The sequence below is a fragment of the Clavelina lepadiformis genome, chromosome 8 (assembly GCF_947623445.1).
Source record: "Clavelina lepadiformis chromosome 8, kaClaLepa1.1, whole genome shotgun sequence".
Classification (NCBI taxonomy): domain Eukaryota; kingdom Metazoa; phylum Chordata; class Ascidiacea; order Aplousobranchia; family Clavelinidae; genus Clavelina; species Clavelina lepadiformis.
The window spans coordinates 3,450,015-3,470,794 of NC_135247.1; the positions used below are offsets into that span (position 1 = coordinate 3,450,015).

Consider the following 20,780-nt stretch of genomic DNA (forward strand, 5'->3'; position numbering starts at 1 on the left):
AACTATGCACTCACACTAGTGGCAATTCAAATACCACTTGAAAGTCGAGCGGCTGAAAGAATTGTTTGCTAAAAAAAATTCAAACAACAGCTATAAAGTTTATAGATGTGGCCTACTTCGCCAAGTTGGAATGATAAATAAGGTTAAGCTGGGTTTCAAACTTTACAAGCCGAAGTGGGTAATAATATTTTATAAAAAAAATGTGTGCGGATATGGTTGCAGATTAATTAATATCACAGCACAACCCAAGGTTTTAAAGTGGTTTAAAAGTTAATTGTTATACGATATTTTTGGTGAAAAATTCGTACAGCAACAATAACCTGTGTGTGTCTTAGATGAGTGAAAGGTTAGCCATAATTACTCGATTGTGAGCCACATGTACAGGTGCCAAACATTAATTTAAGTCGCCCTTGTTTGTATGCCACATTCGATTGAAAACTGAATGTAAAGGTACTGTAAGCAGCATTGGAACATAAAATTGTATACAGTTAACATCTGCACTATTCCCTTCATACGCTAAGACAATATCAGGGGTACAGAGAAAAAAGAAGACAGTTTTGTTGTTTTTGTTTTGCCAACATAAATGCCGGATAAAACTGTGGTTTGATAAAAAATATAAGCCGCAGAAATAATGATCATGACAACCAAAATTTATAAGCCACGAGTGACAATCCATTAAATTGTCAAGCAAAAGTTAAATGATAAAAACGAGCAAGTAAATGTTGACCAAAATTAGTTTAAAATCAATTTTAAAAAGTGTATGCCTGTCTTAATCTTAAAATGTTTTCACTGTCTCTGTTTGGGAAATAATCCATTTGACTTTTGAAAAAGTCAATTGAGGTCTGACTCAGGTCTGCTAACCATAAAATAGAAGCAAAATGGTACTTAACTATCTAGTATTTAGTCAAAGCAATTTCTAAACTTTTCATGTCAGGAATTACTAATGTCTGCTTATTGGAAGTGAAAAAACGGAACTGTTTTCTGCTTCTTGGTAAAGAAAATTCACTTTTATCAGTTGGGAGCAGATCCTAACTGTGACGTAGTGGTTATTACCATGGAGTATCCTGCTGAATTTATACAATTTGAATGCCAGTTGTGACAATATTTTGTTACATAACTGAGACTAAAAAGGATTTAATTATAGATCAGATGATTGACACTTGAGCTGTTTTAAAAAATTTTCTTTTTGCTGTTACACTTTCATAAAGATAATTTTTGGTGATAATTTACCCATAGTCTTAATAATTAAATGAGAGTTTGGCTAGGCTATCAGCATGTTTTCATGATGTAAATAAACTTTTCAAACTCTCTGTAAACTGTGCTAACTGTTTTAATGACGTAACGTTTGTTTGGTTACTTAAATTCAAATATCTTTCATAAGTCTCCTATGGAAAAGCAATAGTTTGGGTGTGGAAAGCCGAAACTTGTCTTCTTATTGGTGTAAGCTTTTTGCCCTTACCCAGTTTTCTGCAGGGAACTTGCAAACGTTACCCTTGAATTTAAACACAAACTTTTCTACTAGTTTTCATATTACTGTAAAGAATGCGTTTTAAGCTTTTTAAGAACGTATGTTTGTATTTAGTAGTAGTGGTAGGCTAGGTAATGCATTTTGGATAAAATAAGTTCCCATAGATAGGTGCTTGTTTGTTGCTCCTTCATTTGAAGCCACCTAGTGGTAAATACGCTTTTGCCCATAACTTGAAAATCACTTATCTGATTTTCATCAAATTTTCACCGGTCTTTCATCTTAGAAATTAGACAGATACCTTTTCCGAGTTACGGCAGCCATTTTTTTGGGTAGCAAGAGTTTCTCGATGAAATATACTTACTAATGGAAATTGTCGACCTAATTTAATTTGTTTAAAATAACAAGCACTCTTGGCAACGAATAGGCAAAGATATCGCTCAGATAAGTAGCATATATGAATTTCTTTACAAGGTAAAGATAAAAATTGTAAATGTAACAAAAATAGTTCAAAAACGGCTTTAAATTAGTGATATTTAATCTTCAGTTAAAAGCGAAAGGAAACCTTTCTTTATTATTTCCTGTTTCTACGTGCTAACTTGTTTCTCGAAAAAAACGCTTACCGCCAGGTTAGAAACTGTGTACGTTAGAAACTTTTTGAAAATAAAATTTTTGCCGTCTTCTTTACAAGGGAAAAATACATATGATGCAAGAGAACAATACCTTGCTCATAGACAGAACATTTGCGAATATCTTTTGATTGCTTCAACCGATTTTTATTTGACAAGGTGAAAAATTTTTTTTCGTTGAGGAATCTGCTGCACTCATAATCGAAAGCAAAGAAAGGAGTGAGGAAAGAAAAAGAGAAAAAATCTTGTACCGAAACCACCAGTGAAAAAGCGTGCCAACAGGCTGATATCAACGGTAACCTATTTAGTGTACTGGGCAAAAAGCCTCACTCTGCAAGTAAAACAAATGCTGCAAGAAAACGATCGTTATGAAGAGAACTTTAAATAAGACAAACAAAATAATGGCGTTTAGGTTAAATTCCATTGGAAATTAAAAACCAACGGTACATGCAAGCTGACTAGACGAGCATGTTTTCTCTGCCTGTTTCCGTACGAACAACCAAGATTTATTTTAAATGGAAAAATTCGGCGTCACAACACAGGAATTTCGTCTCAATTATTTTTCAATGCAAGGTTAATAATACCCGGGATGTAAATGTGCTTGTTAATTTTTTTTTTTAATGTGTGAAATACGTGAATTAAATTGGTACATAAATACCTTTTTAAAGTATCCGGTATGGTCTATTTTTCTACATAGCCTACATTGAGGAACATTAATTTGTTATCGACAACATCGCATTTTGTCATAGTTGATCTTTTTCGTACACTGGCCCCGCCAAAAAATTCAGACTCAAGCAAAGAAAATTAATTAAAAAAGAAACTTACAGAAAAGATAGCTTGCAAAAATTTGAAGCAACATAGAAGAGAAATTAATGTGCTAGTTGGCGAAAAAAGAGCTTTCTATCATGTTTCTTTTGTGAGATATTTCAGTTTCTGCTCTGGACATCGAAATTGCGTTTTAGGCCTAAAACTCAAGTTTTTCCGAGATGGGCGAGTTTGATGTGATGAAACTTATGAAATACTTTACGTAGAGTCTTGAAATTTGGTATACAACTAGAAACTGTTAAAATTCCATTAAATTGAACCAAAAATTAATATTGAAATGGCGATTTTTTGGTATAATTCCGACACTGGGTTCTTTCATAGACTGCAGGGCTACCTGACCCTACTTAAATATTACCTAAATTACCTTACCTAAATGACACAGTATGTTATGCAGGATGAAGTTCTGCAATGATGGTATAAACTTTGTTGTTGTAAGTTAAGTAGGCTATATAGGCTAACTTGTTTTATTTGGGTTTGAATAAGCAAGATATTTGCAAGAGGACGTCACAAGTTATCTAAACATGTTTTTGTAAAAGAAAACATACTGGAACGAAGCTGAAACATAAATTTGCAAAATGTACCTAGGGAGGCTAGGCTACGTTAATAATGGAAGTTCCAGATTGACTGTAAACAGACCAAGCTAGAATCTCAAATTCTGACCACATATCAACTGAGTAGAAAACGCTGTTAATGAAATCTAAGCCTACTAGGCTTCACCCTGACAGTGACATCAAGTATAGGCTACGGCACTTCAGTACTTCCTTCTGAATCTAGCCAAACCTAAGCTCCAAACCTAAGCTCCAAACCTGCAACAAGTTTGTGACAGAACACCACATTACAAGTTACCGCCTTAACCTGTAGGCGTACAAGCGCACAAGTGACACAGCAGATTATACAAGGTTGGCAGACAAAAGCATTAATCAGCAGTGCGATAATGCTTAATGATCAATTGCGCTATTGAAGTTTTGTAAATAAATCCTTTAAATTTCCTAATTCATTTACAGCACAACTCAAGAAAACGAATACTCGGTATTGATGCCATTTTAACGCCGTCCAGAACATCTTCTTAAAGCAATTTACAGCATTCTGTTTTACATACAACACCATTTAGGTACCTAGGCTACGACTACATATAAGCTGGCACGAAACAACTAATAAACATTTGCCTAAAATAACCACTAATTCATTATTACGTAAAAATTCACTAACATCTTAAGCAATCATAAAATTATAACTAATTAGTTACAGCTGCGCATTGAGCTTGTAAGACTGTTTTCCAGCCAATGTTTGCGTGTGCGCTCGCACAGGTTAGCACATGGCATGATTGTGGTCTCAGAAGGATAATAATGGCGTCACATACGACAAAATTACAAAGAACTTTTAATCATGAAAAGATATGCACTTATTACGAAAACAGAAATGTCAAGTGTTGCATCACTGTCGTTTTTTAGACTTATGTAGCCAATGTAGTGTTAGGCCTAAGTGATGAATCGCAGATCGAATGTCACATTTATTCGGCGTGTTGTGTAACAACGCGTAATACGTATCATTTCTTACGAACATCGATCGAACGACATCGCAACAGCATCGCGAAAACATGTACGTGCAATCGTGTCAACTCTACTCACGCGACCAGATCCGCTAACACAGTGGTTTTCAACCTAGGGGTCGCGACCCCAACTGGGGTCGCTAGCCTTTTATCTGGGGGTCGCAATGTCTTTGATGAGTGGGTGTATTTTTAACTTTTTTTGAAGAAAATGAATTGGTTAAAAGCTGGTTTGCAACGAATAGAATTGTCTTTGATTAGTTTTTTGCTGTAGGCTACAGTGCTGTGCAACAGTTTAATTAAAATCACTTGCATTGTTTGGGTTTATTAGTGAAAAATGCGTTTAATTATTAAATGGATAAAGACGATTGTTACATAATAATCCGTAAAGGACAGTTACCACCTTATTTTAGCGTTGTTAGCCTAGTTCTTTTTTATTTTTGCAAGTACACTACTACTGTAGTGTAATTTCTTAAAAAATGTGCAAAAAGAGGTCTCATACAGCTGAAAAGAGGGCTCAGATCAACATATTTTAGCAAATTAAGGGTACTCAGAGAGGAAAACTGCAGCTAATCTAGGTGTAAGCAGAACTTCAGTTCACCAGGTTCAGTTGTTGTCCATGCCCCATTCGGCGGTTGCTCTTCCAAAATCTTGAGTGGCATAGTGAGTTGCGTAAGCAGCGCTTTTCTTGTAAAACGTTGTTAAAGGGTCGGTTCTGAAGACTAACAACTGCTGCAGACTTTTAACAGTTAGTCTTAAGTGAAAGACACTTAGTAATTTTTAAATTTATTATTGCGTGTACATAACTGCATTATTTTGGAAGGGGGTCGTCAGGTCATCTTGGATTGCTAAAAGGGCCGCGGTACGAAAAAAGTTGAAAACCACTGCGCTAACACAACCATTTGCCCCGCCTCCCCGGTTCCGAATTACCGTTACCAGAGTTCTATTGTATAAGGCTTATGCTATAGGCTAACCGTTAGCGTTAGCCACTAACGCTATACATTTAGCTACGGGGCCCAGGCCATCACATCACTTGCATAGATAGGCGCCAAAGCAGTCTTGCACGTTTCAAGCCCTTGATGCTTTACCATTATTTTCGTTTGCTGATTAATTCTCTGAGTGCAAAATGTTCTACTGAACTGCAACAAAAGCAGCACTTTTTATACTTCCCGCAGTCAATGACAAAATAATAAAACGACACAAATACCCACATTTGAAGAAATACGATTGCCTAATAATAGGCCTACCATATTTTCATCGCCAAAAAAGAGGACAATTTTTCCAGCAAGTACAATGCAAATAAAGTTTTACGTTTAAAGGATTTATCCGATGTTTTTGGATAATTATACGTACGCAAAATGCACAAGTTCAGCTTCTTCACAAGTGCATTCAGCTTCAAAATCATTACCTTTTTTCTGAAACAAGGATACTTCTGCCGCAGTTCATCAGAAAACACAATGTTCCTCTTTGGCATTATTGCTTAGCTTTATTTAGATTTTATGTTTGTCTAAATTAAAACAATGATAATAAAAATGATTAGACCTCATGCTGTCGCTGAAAAGTCATTTGACTTGACTTAGGCCTCATGCCGAAAAGTCACATAAACATATAATTCTGTTGAAAATATAAGCAAGAAAGCGCAAAATGCAAAAAAGGAGGATATTTGGGCATTTTTCAGTGTCCTCGGAGGACAATTCATTTTTGTTTAGAAAAGAGGACAAATCCTCCTAAAAGAGGACATATGGTAGCCCTACCTAATAACCTATGTCGTTCTTTATGCAGGAAAACGGTAGAATACTTTAAGCTTAAGCAGTTAGCTTTTACGAAGTTTTGACATATTGGACAGCCTTGTAATTGCAGCTTAACTAATTAGGAAAATGTTGATACCATACGAAAGGCTATAAATTTTAAGGAATAAAAAATAGATTGAAAAAACTTGAAAAGGACTTCAAAAATTTGTTTACGAAATTGCACTGCTCCTACGTTAAATTTAAATAAGTTCAAAAAGCATATCTTAATTAACTTTTAAAATTTAAATACAGTACTTCGAACATTATCGTTGCAATTTTTAGTTGATATGTCCAATACTGTCGTTGTCCAATGTAATGTGATTCCCGCTAACTCAGGTTAACAGTCGCAAGCCCTGACTTTAGCAACGGTTCATATCACCAGTAACGAAGACATATATCTATCAAACGTCTTAAAAACAGTTTTACTTATAAGTAGGCGCATATGGTTATAAAAAGTCACTCACAACCAAGGAATCAAAATTTTTCAGTCATGCTAGATCACTAATACCGCACTCGAATACGATTGTGACGTCAGATGTAACGAACATCTGCAAATTCTTTCGACAAAAAAAACAGTGCAACATTTTTGGTATGTTCCCATGACTTTTGCAATATAATTTATATTATATAATTATATGTATATATAATTAAGGGTAAAAATTAGAAACATTATTGGTATTTTTCATGTAATGTAAAATATACTGCACAACATCTCTATTTCCCTTTTCGACATTAAAAGTGTGTAACAGCTAGAAACAATGCTTTTATAATTTTACACAGTGATGGTTAAGAGTCAAGATTGAAATCATGACAACGTTTGAACACACAGTTGCAGCGACTTATTTTGATAGAAGTGGAGTATTATTGTACTAGGGTATTCATTGCATGTAGAACAATAACTTACAGTCGTGTAAAGCAATTACAGGTACAATTAAGCTATTGTTGATACTTCACTAACTTTTTGGAATGGACGAATGATAGGCACTTTAGGCTTAAATAACCCAAATTTGTGACTGGTATAGGCTATGCTGGCGCAACTTCACAGAAGTTTGGCAGTTTTGGACGAGAATTTTGCGTGCAAAGACACAAGCTTCAGTTCTATATTTATTAATCAACGTTCAAGCAACCAACTTCACCTGATTTATTTATTTACTAGGCTATAAATCGGCTTGAACTTGCAATAGTTTGGCATTAGCGTCTGATGAGTCTTGTGCATGCATATGCCACACTGTCCACTATGGATTATCTGTCAGTCTGTAAAGTGTTAATGAGTCTGCATCAGAAGAAGAAAGTTATGTTAGTTTAGTAGAAGAGGAGGCTAGTCATGATACCCACGTGTTTGATACTTAGTGGCACTGTCGTTATAATGCCCTTGGGCAAGACATGAGTGACCCTCGTTTCTGTTTAGTGGTACTGGTGAACAGTTGCAGTTCCAAATCCAGGCAGTACAGTACAAAATTCTAAAAACAAGTAAAAAGGGAAGATCAATAGGAACTTGCACAAGAACAAATTCGGGTAACCTGGGCTTAAGTGGTGGGGAATCATTGCAAAGTTTTTAAGTCGTGCAAAGACTTTCTTCAGTCAAGAGATAAAAATTGTGGTACCCTACCAAACATGTAATGCACTTGTGCACTACGTCTATTGCTTAATTGCGATATCATCATATGGTGATGCTCTAGACTCGCATTAAGTACAGTAGCTTCTGCCTAGTGAGTGTTTTTGAACAGTGCAATACACAAACAAAACGAAATACCTTATATAATAAACTACACACATAAATTTGTCAGAGAACGAATACTTACAAGCTTGGTAATCCGGATTCAGTGATGATTAATAGTGAATTAATCATCACCAGATTAAAACCATACTTTGATTACAGTGGCATGGAATATCTTAAATGCATTTAGCACTTAAGATATTCATTTTTTTGTTTGTTGTTGTTATTCATTATGTCAGTTTTTATTTGTTGTTAAAGCCGTGTTTTGTATGCTAGGGAACATGTCCTCCACATTTTCCAATACTGTTCCTGTTTGGTAAACCTAATAATGATTTTGTGGGTATGGTGGCCATGTTAGCCTATCATCTTATAGCACAATTTTATTATTGCTATCTTGCATGTTTTAAGCCCTTGGGCTTTACCACTTTTTCCTGCTCGTTAATTATTCGTGAGCATGTATTCTATTGTGCTATAACTGCATTGGTTAGCATCATAACTTTCGTTTCGCACCGTTATTGCAAAAGATAAACAATACTGTACACAGAGTTATCTTAGCCTAAGAATATTGTGAAACCATACCACCACACTATTTTTGTTCTGCCATTTTTAAAATTACAATTTCATGCATTTATTCATGAACTCAATTTTGTAAAATATTCTTACAGCTTCTGCTATTAGATTGGGTAATGAAGTATTGAAAAATGATGCCTACTTGTGAAATAATTTATATTCTTCTGATGTTGAGTTGCGTGTTAGGGCAACGGACAACGTGTTTTTGTGATTTGAATATTGGTCTGTGTGATGTGAACTGCTGCTGTGATACAGAAGACTGTAGCACAAGTGACATTGAGACCTTCACTTGTCTGGTTCCATTGACTAATGCCGACACTTTGCACTGTGTGTATGATCAAGTAGTTTTTGTCAATAATATAGCACAGACACAAACTGTTCGTCAAAATGGGTTATTTTGTATCGAAGTTGATAATTTTGCCACGAGGAATATGTATACTTTACCCGCCTGTATTTCTTCTGACACTTGCTTCGATGACATTGGGCAAATTTATTTTTACAACGTTTCAACTAACGTCCCTCAAGCAACAGAAAGCTTCTATCAATCTGGTGATATAGTGTACACCATTTTCAACAATTCTAATGCTCAGAGCATGCTTACTTTGCCTAGTAGTGGTGTGTCCAATGTTTGCCAGGACAACAACCCAGTGAAATATCTTAGCAATGAAAGCAACTCATGCTCAAGATCAAGTTCAGACCTTATGACATCTTGCAATACGGATTACTCTTTAGATTTTGCTTTCTACGCAGAAGGTTTTAAAATCGTTCCCAGCCCAAGCTTATTAAATTTGACAGGAAATTCTGAAATCCTATTTAATGACACTGAACTTGTCAGTATATCTGCAAGTTGTACACTTAATAACATCAACACTACTGAATGCGTGTCTCCCGTGTATAATGCTACAACTACACAGTGTGAAAATGTTGTTACTTCTGCTACCTATACCATTGGTACCAATGGCACAAATGGTATTAGCTCTGTGGATCTTCAGATTGATTTAAGTATGATAGGTGAGGCCTCTTTTCCACTCACACAACAGTTTGCTATAAATTTTGTATCCATCCAAAATACAGGGACAGTTTTGCAGCTGAGTGGTAATCCTGGTTATCTGATTGGAAGGCCATTGCTCACAGCAGTGTGTGATTCAGCTGGTGTACCCCAGTCATTCAATTCAAACCCAAATGTTGGAGTAACTTTAGTAACACCGACTGCAACTGGGCTATGCAGTGCCAGTGAGGCCTTGACACGACAAGCAATTCTATTTGGACAAGATCAAACAACAGGATGTATGACTGCACTTTCAACCTCCACTTGTCAGCAAATACAACAAGAGATTTTTGCTACACTTGATGGCCAGATATTTAACCAAAATGGCAGCGTTTGCATTGGTTCATATGGAAATACTACTGATTTAACCAGTACTGCTGATTGGACACAAGTAATCAAGGCAGATTCAGAAAGTCTTTTAATTTCAGTTACTGAAACAAATACTGGTTGCCAAAATATGATCTTGAGTTCAGTGTATGAGATTTTATTTGCAAATGCTGGCAACATTTCTGATCCACAGCCAAAAGTGGTAGGTGCCAGGTATAGCTACGGAAATCCACAATTTCTACAGTTTCGCTGCATCGGTGGCAATTGTGACAGAGGTACTAATCAGCAGAGAGTGGAGATTTCAACTTCAGTAACATTCATAGATATCTCAGAAACACCAGTGTCACTTGAGACACAGAGACCTACAATTGAGGCAAAACTTCCCAACGATTTCTTTTCCCCTTTCAAAGACTCTGTTCCGGTCAATTAATAGATTCAACTTTATTTCTGTATTTGCTGAAATATTTGCACTTTTGTGGTGTATTAAAAATTTATGTAAATACAAAATTATTTTTATTATATAAGTATTGTATTTTACTTTTAAAAGTTAGTAACTTACCATGTAACAGTAACACACTGTGGATGGCTTTTTGTTACTGATGTACAAGCTATGAAAAAGAACTTGGATAGTCAAAAAATTGTCAACAAGTGGCAATGTTTACAAATATTAATGCAAGTTCAATTTTTATAATACCCATTTTTCAGATAAAAGTCAAGTTGTTACATATTGAGATTTGATTTCCATGCAAAGCCACTGTTTTTGGTATACTAACTTTTCATATAAAATGGTTGCCATGTACGGAGGGGTCAAAAATTTAGTTACCCATGCTGGCCAAGGTCAGGAAAAACTAAATGGACTTGCACGAATTCGAGTACTCGTGATCTCGTCAGGAGATGCTTTTGCGTGTCCAATCGTAGATGTTTAGCATAATCTAATCATTGGGTTAACAAATTGTTTTTAGATTTCTATGGTTTTGCTAAAGCGTACCTTAAATTGACAATTGTTGATGAAAGGACACAAAAATCGATGTAAGAGGAAACCTCTCGTTGAAGTCAGATAAGAAACCTATGTAGTTACAAAGCAACTGTATAGCAGATTAATTTCAGAAGTATTTTCACTTTAATGAACAGAAAACGCACGATTTGTATGGAACGATAATGTTTATCCTCGGGCTGAGAAAAGTCTTTGCACGACTTCAACCCGGCGATGGTTCCTCATCGCTTGAGTCTCTGTTATCCACCTAACCTTTGTGTGTAAGTTCCGATTATCACAAATTTTTTTATTGTTGATCTTTATAACATTGCCCGAGTTTAGAGAACTGTCCACCAGGTCCACTGAACAGGTGCAAGTGTCGTTTATACCGTTCGCAAGGGTATTGCAATTGTATGGTGCCACTGGGTATTGATTACGAAACCTGACCCGCATTTACTGGGAGGGCAGCGCTCGAACAATTCCGCTAGCGAGTCAACAAATTGTAAAACTGCTGTATCTCAAAAACCACAGAACCGGTTTCAAAGAAAGTGGATTAATTTTGTGAAAAGACTTGTACTTTCATCCGACAAAGTGCGGCGCTGGGAAAGTTGACTTCGTGATAACGAGTAAGGAAGGTTGCGTTTATTCCCGCTGAGTACGAGCTGTCCCGAGCGTAGCTTACTTCAAACAATTCCAACTCTAAAACCCAACTTGTATTGTTGATCTCGTCTACCTAAAGAACAAGTAAGCACACTTATATACTGTATATAACCACGCATACCACTAAAATTAGGGCACACACAATTTGAACTGATATGTCCAAAAGACAGAATCACCGCGTGGTGGCACCGTGGCCGCCACAAAAGTTTCATTAAAATCTGAAATGAAGGGTATCAAAATTTTAAAATTCTGAGTTTCTTGACATGGAATAACCTAACTAAGGATTGCAAATAACTTTCAAATGTTCGACTGCTTCGTCTTGAGACAAAATAGTGGTCATCAGAAAATGAGACCGGACATTTTCCCGTAAGTTCTCGTTTTCCTTGATTTACATTCCTTCATTATTTGCTTTTCTTTATGTATCCTTGCGTTTTCAAATTTGTTCAATACGTTACTTCACAGTACGTTTATGAGTTGGAAAATAAAGTTTTATCAGTTTTTATTCGTTGGCCAACTTGCTTCTGTGAGATGTACTAACATCCTGTTTGGTCGCACTGTAACATATTTTAAATCATGTGTGTAAGTAAGCTACGTCAGATGTTGCGTTAATAAAGCATATTTTAATTTTCTTGTAATTTCTAATAAAAGCAGTGCGATTCTTTGGTCATTTGGAACAAAATATGCAAGTAGCTTACATAATTAAAATTTTGTTATCAGCAGTGTATTTTTATAGCTTAATTTCCTTAAAATGCAGTCCAATTTTGTTGACGTTTCACATGATGTGCGCAAGTTTGATAATATTTATTGTTGTGAAAACATACGTTTTGAATATCTAATAAAACCAGCCATTTGGATATTCAGCATCCTAATATCAGTGTGACTTTGCAGCGAATAGGCCTAGTTAACTGATTACGGTGTCAAACCAGTAATACCGTATCATTTATTTCTTTTGGGCGTAAATCTTGTGATGACACAGTAAAAGAGCAACATGACATTGGATGAAACAGCAAAACATTTGAATGGTGTTGTTTTAACTAGGTGAAAGAATTCTTAAACCTCTGTAAAATGCACGGAAAGAATAAAAGCCCGAAAAATGAGTAGTTTTTGCAAAAAACAAAAGCGAATATGAAAAATGTAGCGGAGCATTAAAAGTGCGATTGTAGATGTGTGTTATGTTAAGGTATAAAAGCAAATATAGCCTAATAAAGCACGCACTTCATGTATAGACTTTGCCAGAAACTTGAATAAAATGAGTAATGAACTAAATTACTGCAGCTATGTAGGCTATCATTTAAGTATGAGATTCTGTACATTGCAACAATAACAGCAAATACCAATGACATTATTGGTCATAATATAAGTATACAACACATGAAACTTTCACCTTAACATGCGGTAGAATTTGGAATATACGTAAAATTTTCAGCTTATGTACAAAATAAACACCTTTGTACAGCAATAAAATTCCAGTCTGAAGTAATTAGGACGAGTTAAGGGATTGTGAATAACTCTTCAAATGTTCTACTGCGTCGTCCTGAGATAAAACATTGGTCACTAGAGGATGCTGCCTCATCGATTTCACCCAAGACTGCACGCGGGGGCATTCGTTAGGCTCAAAAGCAGGAATCCACTTTCCAATCTGAAAAGAAATAGATGTTTACTTTATGTCTGGCCCTAAATTTGCTTTGCAAACAAATCATTAACTACGACACCGTGATTATTCAACTGACTCTCCTAACTTAGCTGTTATCTATGTCTGCATTGTCATGGCCGTGAGCTATTGGTGAGGTCACAGGGCGAACAAGGTCGTTGAAAGTATTAACTTTTTATGTTTTGCGAGTCAAGTTGTAAAAACTGTGTAATGAGTGTAAAGGTCAAACTGATCTTAAAGTCAGCTTTTGTGAGGGAAAAGCAGGAACAATTATGTTACATTGATTGCAGCATTAGGTCTTTTAACTATAAGTAAACTTGTTCACGGTGACTAACAGCCAACGTTCTTTTGAAGGGACAATGACTGAGCAATTTTATCACTTAAAAACAGACCCGGTGCCTCGTCATTTTCAGACGTTTTACAATTGCAAAATTTTGCAAACGACTCATATGCAGTACACGTCGTCACTTCGATTATGATACAATTTAAAGTTATCAAGAAAGTTGTTTGTAAAAAAGCTAAATGTTTTTTTATGTTGCACGCCAACGCAATAGTTTATTTGTTACATTAGAATTCTGGACAGACAAAATCTTAGCTCATGAAAAAACAGTTTCCAAAAATAATGCCTTTACCTTATCTAGGTAGGGAAACAGGCCGTAGTCTACAACGCCCGGGTGACTTCCGCCGAAATATTTACCACATGACGAGATTAGTTCATTTTCTATAAAGGACAAAGCTTCGATAAAAAGATCCAATCCTTCCCTTGGGCTGGAAAGAATAACTGATTTTTCAAAGTAGGGCAAAATCTGCAAAACAAGGCGTGCGCATTAGACTCCGGTTAATGGACTAATAAATAAGTTTTAGGCTGCAAAGTTATTTCAAAGTAACACCACATTTTAAAAACGCTTCAAAACAACAGAATCTATCGCTTAGTTGAAAACACCTACGTGATGTACGAAATGTTGGAGAATTCTTTCTTGTTTACTTCTTTTTAACGGATCTTTCGCGATTAATTGAAGAAATTCAATTACCTCGCGGTAATTTCTAGATTTTTGATCTTTGGTTTCAAGCGCAGGTTCCTGCATTGAAAATCACTTGGGTTAAAAAGTTGCTGTGTTTAATTAAACATTCGATATAAGTCGACGAACATTTATACGCACTTACCGAGCGTTCACTTTCACTGCACACGTGATCTTTTCCATTAGCAGGGACTTCTATTGTTTTGTGCCTGCACAAATATATCGTCACTTAGTGTTGTTTCCACGATTTTTAAATTACTTTCACGGTCGCTAACGATTTGATCGTTAAAAATCAATGAAATAATCTACGAGCGGTGATTTCGTTCCATAAAGAGCTTTTCCATAAAAAGTAAATCGAAAATAAAGAATTTATGTAGGTTTCTACAACACAATAGCTTATTTTAACACGAGGGTCAAGTGTTAAGAGTTTACGCGGTAAAGTTTGCTCTCGCATTAAATTAGAGCTAATCTGAAACACGTAAAAAACAAAAACTATTCCATTGCATCAGCCGACATCAACCAGATAAAACGCCTGAAGACATACGCGACCTGATGCCTTATATATTACTAAATGATAGAGTAGTATAGAGCCAAATTACGGCTTACAAACGAAAATAAAAACTTACGGAACTTTGCTTGCTTTTAAAGCCAAGTGAATGCTCTGTGATTTCGGGCACCACAAATGATTGTAAAAAGTCAATGTTTCGCAAGCCATTTTAATAGATTATGTCTGCAATTATTTAGATTTTAAAATTTTCAAAATTTAGAGTTTCCAAAACACCCGGATTATCCTGCAAAAAATAATTTAAACCTTAGTATATAAAATCGGGAGGACAAAAATTGCTTTGCCTGTTTTCGTAGATTACTAAACTACTAAATTAAAAGCTATTTAGGCTATATACGCGGGCACGTTCGGCCTATTATATACTGTAACTGTAAGTATTATCGGTTCTCTGTATATCATACACGTTCCTAAACATGCGCTGTTTCGACGCCATTGTGTAGCGGAAATCCAATATTACAAATGCGTTTCCTGTCTGACAACTATAGCGAATAACTTCAGAAGACTGCCCAGTTTTTCCATTTGTCGATGTTAGCTGTAGAATGTTGAAGACATAAAATGTAACCGCAAACAGTATATAATGGCGTTCATTGTATGTTCAATATTTGCTTGCGCCCTTCGCTCTGAATTGACTTCTATGATAAAACAAACGGATACGTGACGAGACCGATGAGACATGTTTTCAGCTCGATAAAATACATTGCCGTTACGTCGCAGTGCGAGATTGTCACACAAACGCGTCATAAAATGCTTCCAACCTCATTTATTGCTAATAGTTCACTTACACGAGCGACAGCACCCTCATATAAATCTCATTTTGCTGAAACACCCAATTATCCTGCCTGGTAATCACAAGCATAACATAGTGCAATGGTCGTGGAAGACAATTAACGGCATTTCGTTGAGGTGTTTAGCGGCGATGGCGCAGCGACCACTGAGAACAGTATCGTATGGTCACAGCAATCATTGAGTAAATCTTAATAGGTGCGATTTTCTGGCAACACACGAAAAACAAATCATTCTATTTTAATAGTTCAGTAAACGAAACATAACCCTCAAGCAACTAAACGTTTTCTGAATGGCCCGCAGAGCACGTAGGCCTATTCGGCCCGTAGATTATTATGAACCAAGTTGTTTTCGAGTCTTTTCCGCATTGCCTACGTGATGACCGGCAAGTCGAATTTGTTAGGCCGGATTAAAAACAATAGCAACTCGTCAATTTACGTAAGCAGTGATTAGTTAAAACGTTTTACTATTGCTTGCATCAATTTTCTGATAACCTCGTCATCTTTTCTAAACTGAATTATACTGTAAATATCTACAGTATTAGTCCTCTAATGGAATAGTACAAAGTTCACTCAGTCACGCTTCGGTAACTTCAAAGCGCAAGACATTGGCCCAAGCTTTTCCTGGAATTTTCCACTTGCTATGAAATTGGTGTTTGCATTGGCTCGACCTACTTTTCAGCTCTCTATTTTCTACGTCTGACAGTATTCCAAATGACATAAGTATATTCCACTTTCCTATATAGACCCCAAACGTTGTTCCTTCAAACAGCTAAAGACGAGGTTGTCGAGTAAACGCGACTGCACAGTATACAAACATTCAAGCCCAACATAACAAAGCACATTGGGACGACCTACAACAATCTCTGCTTTTATTTGCACCAGAGCAAAAGAACAAAGAATTCGGGTAAAATTTCGGTGTTTATTTTTGTGAACGTAAGGGCTTGCCATTTTTCGCTAAAATCAACGCCTTCAAACGTCATTGGCTCAAAGTTTGGGCGTCTTTTATTCGACGCATTGCTATTGGCTGTAAGAAAAGACGTGTTAGTCATTCTAAGACGTCACGCCGTAATCATAAGATGGTAGAACATGCATTACCTCATATCTGTTAAGTTAGCAGACGTAAAATGGAAAGCACTGCGCACGAATGGCTATAAGATTTTTATTATTAGGCTCTATAGATGTTAATATATAGCTCTCCTAAATTTGAAACGACACAAATTTGTCGTCATCATTTAAAACTGCTTAATCATGTTTTATTTTAACATACGCAAATGCCGAAAAAGGATAACTTGGGACTTGATAACAAAGAGCATGATGGGTTATGTACGCAGAATTTAAAAATATATACATAGTGAAAAGTTTGTACTTACAACTTGCATGAAAAAGTGTTACAGCTTTGAATGGGCTTGATGACAAATGGATTTCTAAAATCGAAAACATTTGCCTACCGTATACAGTACATCCAATAATTGTGATGTTTCCAATGAATTTTCAAATTTCAATGATTTTAAACTTTTTGCTCATTGTACCGAAAACTGATCGATGGTTTGTTATGTTATTTGACAGTTTATGCCGGCTTACGTTAAAACTTTCGTTGAGGTTTACTCATGCAAGCTCGAATTTAACGCATTCTACGCCATATGTTAAACGCTTAGATATTGTCATTTTCAAACCTTTCTCTGGGGGAGTGAAGGGAGGAAAGGCATGCCCATAGACATCCCTTAATTATTGTGCCTCCCTTGCAAAATATGAACTTCAGCAAATGATATTTCCTGCATGCTTTTGTTTAGCAAAAAGCAAACAAATAGATAGCCTACCCTAAACCATTCTACATACAACGTTGGAAATATAACGTTTTACAAGAAAAAGAAAAAACTTCGCGAACCCCTTTAGATTATTGTACCACCGTTCGTGTGGGTCCACGAGCGCCCACTTTGTTGAACTGCAGTAATCAACAATTATATTTTTTCGATCAACTGATCTCTTACATCCCACCTTGCGTCTATACTCTATGTCTATACGGTCAGTGCAACTGTACAACGTTGGCGTTGGACAAGACAGTTTGAAAAAGACTGAACCAAACCAAAATCAAAGTCAGTACATTAACGATTTATCGTTCAATGTCATTATTGGTCAGTTTGTCTATTTGTTAAACTGATGTGATGCAGTTAATGATAGATTAGATATTATTCCAACTAGGTTGAATATTATTTCGTAGTTTTGTGAAATGCATGTGCTGAAAAATGACGCATTTGTGATCGTGTGTGACACCTTGTGGAAATTATCTCATTAAGGCCAACAAACATAAGCAATTCCACTTTACACATTTCAAACGTTTTAAAATCTTTTGATCCAACAGTTTACGGTGCTATTGAACTTCTAACTATTTTATTGTTGATAAAAAGTTCTTCAATTATTCTGATTCATATCTAAAGTGCGTGTGTACATATATTGCCATGGGATCCCTACCTTGCAGAAGCCTGTTTCATAGCTGTACAATGTAGTATATGTACCAACACTGGCCATGCCGGCCTCTGATTGGTGTAACAAAACCATGGGAATTGCAAAGTTTCAGCATATACGACTGCTTAAACGCTGAGATTCATTTTTCTCGCATGAAGACGAACAATCTATTTTAATAGCATGAAATACATAAACATTCTTGGCTGTTAAACATCGAACTCACAAGCGGACGAGTTAGAATCAAGTAGAGAAATAAAAACATAGTCGAGGTGAAAAGTTATAAATTTCGCGGATGCTACATAAAAGGTAGGGAAAGTTTAGAGGTGGCATAGATAACGTAATTGATGCAAAGTTTAATATTTACTAAATTTATAGAGAGCGCATGTTTATCAGTCATAGTTTTCATTTAAAACCCAGAAAACTGGCTTCAACCTTAGACAAACTTATAGAACCGCTTTCGTAAATTGGCGAATTTTACTTCAGCAGAATGGAAACTCGGCAATCTCGTTTTCAAGGCAAATTGTCGTCGTCCTCAATAAATTCGTCTTCATGTTTGTTAATGTGACGTCATAACTGGATTGATTCAAACGAATGTATTTATAGATGCAGGGTTTTAGTAAAGTTTAACGGGAATCAGAAATGTAGAAAAGATTTGGTATGGGTGATGAATCGATGAAGTTTTTCCTCTAATTTATTATTTAATCAAAAAATAAAGTTGCGAGCTTCTGGCTCAGATACATTTTGGAACGAAACAGGTCGGCAAAGAGTTGTTTTATAACCTCCTATGACATCATTTATTACGTCATGCCTCACTTCTAATGTGCAAAAATATGCTCAATATTTTAAGGACTTCGGCATCGAATCAACTTTCTGCTAATAACTTCAAGTTGCGAGTTCCGCGTTGCCGTATACTGAATTTGTTTTTTAGGCTTTTATAAAAACGTCACCTTGTAGCATTTCATATTTATTAGGCGTGATCAATTTCGTCTCTATGACCATGTTCCTGTAATTTTCACACAACGCAACTTAACCGCACAGCCCACAGAAAATTTTCACGGTTTGCGTCAGTTGTTTGCTGTTTCTTCGTCGCCGTGTTTATTTTTCGAAACGTTAACTCTGTGTGATGTAGGTCGTAAATCGTAATGTACTTCTTACGAAACTTTTGATGTCGATGGCGGCTTGTTCCCATCAACAGCAATACATAGTCAAATCACGTCATTGATAAATCTGATCGAAGAAGGCGACAGTGCGAGTATCGTGCTGTCCAATCTAGAGCAGTGGTTCCCGACCGCCGGTCCGCGTAATTTTTTTTACCGGTCCGCAAAGTATCTTACTTTCTACCAAGCTAGTTTCAATATGAAACCATAAGCATTACCAAGTTGTTACTCCCTGTAAAACTCATTTCACACTTAACCGATTCACAGCAGAAAAACTGGCGTATCTCGCCTTCGTTGATACCGCAAAATTGTTTTATAATAAAGGCTAACCTTCCGATGACCTAGAATGTTTAAGATTTTGTGCCCTTTATGATCGTTTCGTCATAAACTGCGTCTAGCTTTTAAAAAATTTTGTAATACAAATTTCCCGCTAACGTTGATTTTGTATTTAAATAGATTGACATTTTGTTGTTTAATTTGACTGCCGTTTAATTTTTTCGTCTTAAATACATAGCTTATGCCACAATCTTGCATTTTGTTACGCAACGACAACTTTGGTTAACAAAAAGATTAGAAATACCTGTTCTATTCACAACGATCTTTTGTTGCCAATCCGTGAACATTTTTTAAATCTTTACCGGTCTCCCGGTGTAAAAGGTTGGGAACCACTGATCTTGAGCAAAAGTAACGCTGAGCGGTTGCCCCTGTTATGAAATCGCCTTGTTATTAATAAAATAAACATCTGTGATGCAATTTTTCCAAACAAATGTTGGTATAAGAACCTTGAGAATGAACCTGCCCGTTGCTAACTCATTGTTTGCCGCCAAGGCAATGCTATAAGAAATTGTTTACCAAATCTCGGTCTACGCTTATTGCTTGGGTTTCATACCTGCGTATTAGACAAGTTGGTTGCCACGACGATCGAACCCGATGAACTTTTTTGTGGTCCGAGAAAGTAATAACAGAGTCTTAAAGATAATTGCTCGCTGCATTTACTACAGTAACTACACAGTGCCAGAAATTAACTCATAAGCTGTAGGGCAAAAGTAGTAACTTATGTGTAGAAATGTTGAGAACTGGCTTTTTGTTGACAGACTATATTGTACAGTATTTGTTCTGTATATCATTGTTGTCCAATTTATTTTGCGATAGCTTATCCAGGTTTAATCGAAAACATACGTGGTAGACCGTAGTGGTAGTGAGGAAATGCATTTCTTTCTTGACTGCTAGTGCAGTAATATTGGAAGCTTGTTTTTAAAGACATTTGTAAGAAAGACAATCCGGTTGATTATATCTTAGCCGGGAAGTTATTTTATACAGTATGTACATATTGGTATAATGTATACAATTTTAGTACAATATATAGGTAGGCCTACAGGATAGTAACAAGTGCTTTTAAATGTCGATTTGGCTAAGATTGAGTTTGTCAAATGCTTGAATCTTTCTGTCTATGATGTTTGGCCTAGTCTATGTCAAATTATGCTTAGTTTGTCATCTTTGTTTAGCACATATTAACTTAGCTGTTTTCTACTCAATCGTGTTAGCTTAGACAAGTCATGTTTTTGTTTAAGAGGAAATTTTGTATACCGG

The 20,780-nt window shown here is 36.1% G+C and overlaps 3 protein-coding genes across 3 annotated transcripts in view; 1 reads left to right on the forward strand and 2 right to left on the reverse strand.

Annotated features, from left to right (window-relative positions):
- LOC143469801 (retinoblastoma-like protein 1) overlaps positions 1-20,780 on the reverse strand; it is a 78,088-nt gene that overhangs the window by 37,813 nt on the left and 19,495 nt on the right. The gene's annotated exons all lie outside the window — the stretch shown is intronic.
- Positions 8,330-12,294, forward strand: LOC143468914 (tectonic-3-like). Its single transcript, XM_076966397.1, has one exon. It carries the CDS (start codon positions 8,674-8,676, stop codon positions 10,345-10,347), a length of 1,674 nt encoding a protein of 557 aa, XP_076822512.1. The 5' UTR covers positions 8,330-8,673; the 3' UTR covers positions 10,348-12,294.
- LOC143468915 (pyrimidodiazepine synthase-like) lies at positions 12,473-15,034 on the reverse strand. Its single transcript, XM_076966398.1, has 5 exons — positions 14,847-15,034; positions 14,366-14,429; positions 14,149-14,280; positions 13,834-14,007; positions 12,473-13,189 (listed from the first exon to the last, which is right to left on the reverse strand). The coding sequence occupies exons 1-5, from the start codon at positions 14,933-14,935 to the stop codon at positions 13,031-13,033; spliced, it is 618 nt and encodes a 205-aa protein (XP_076822513.1). The 5' UTR covers positions 14,936-15,034; the 3' UTR covers positions 12,473-13,030.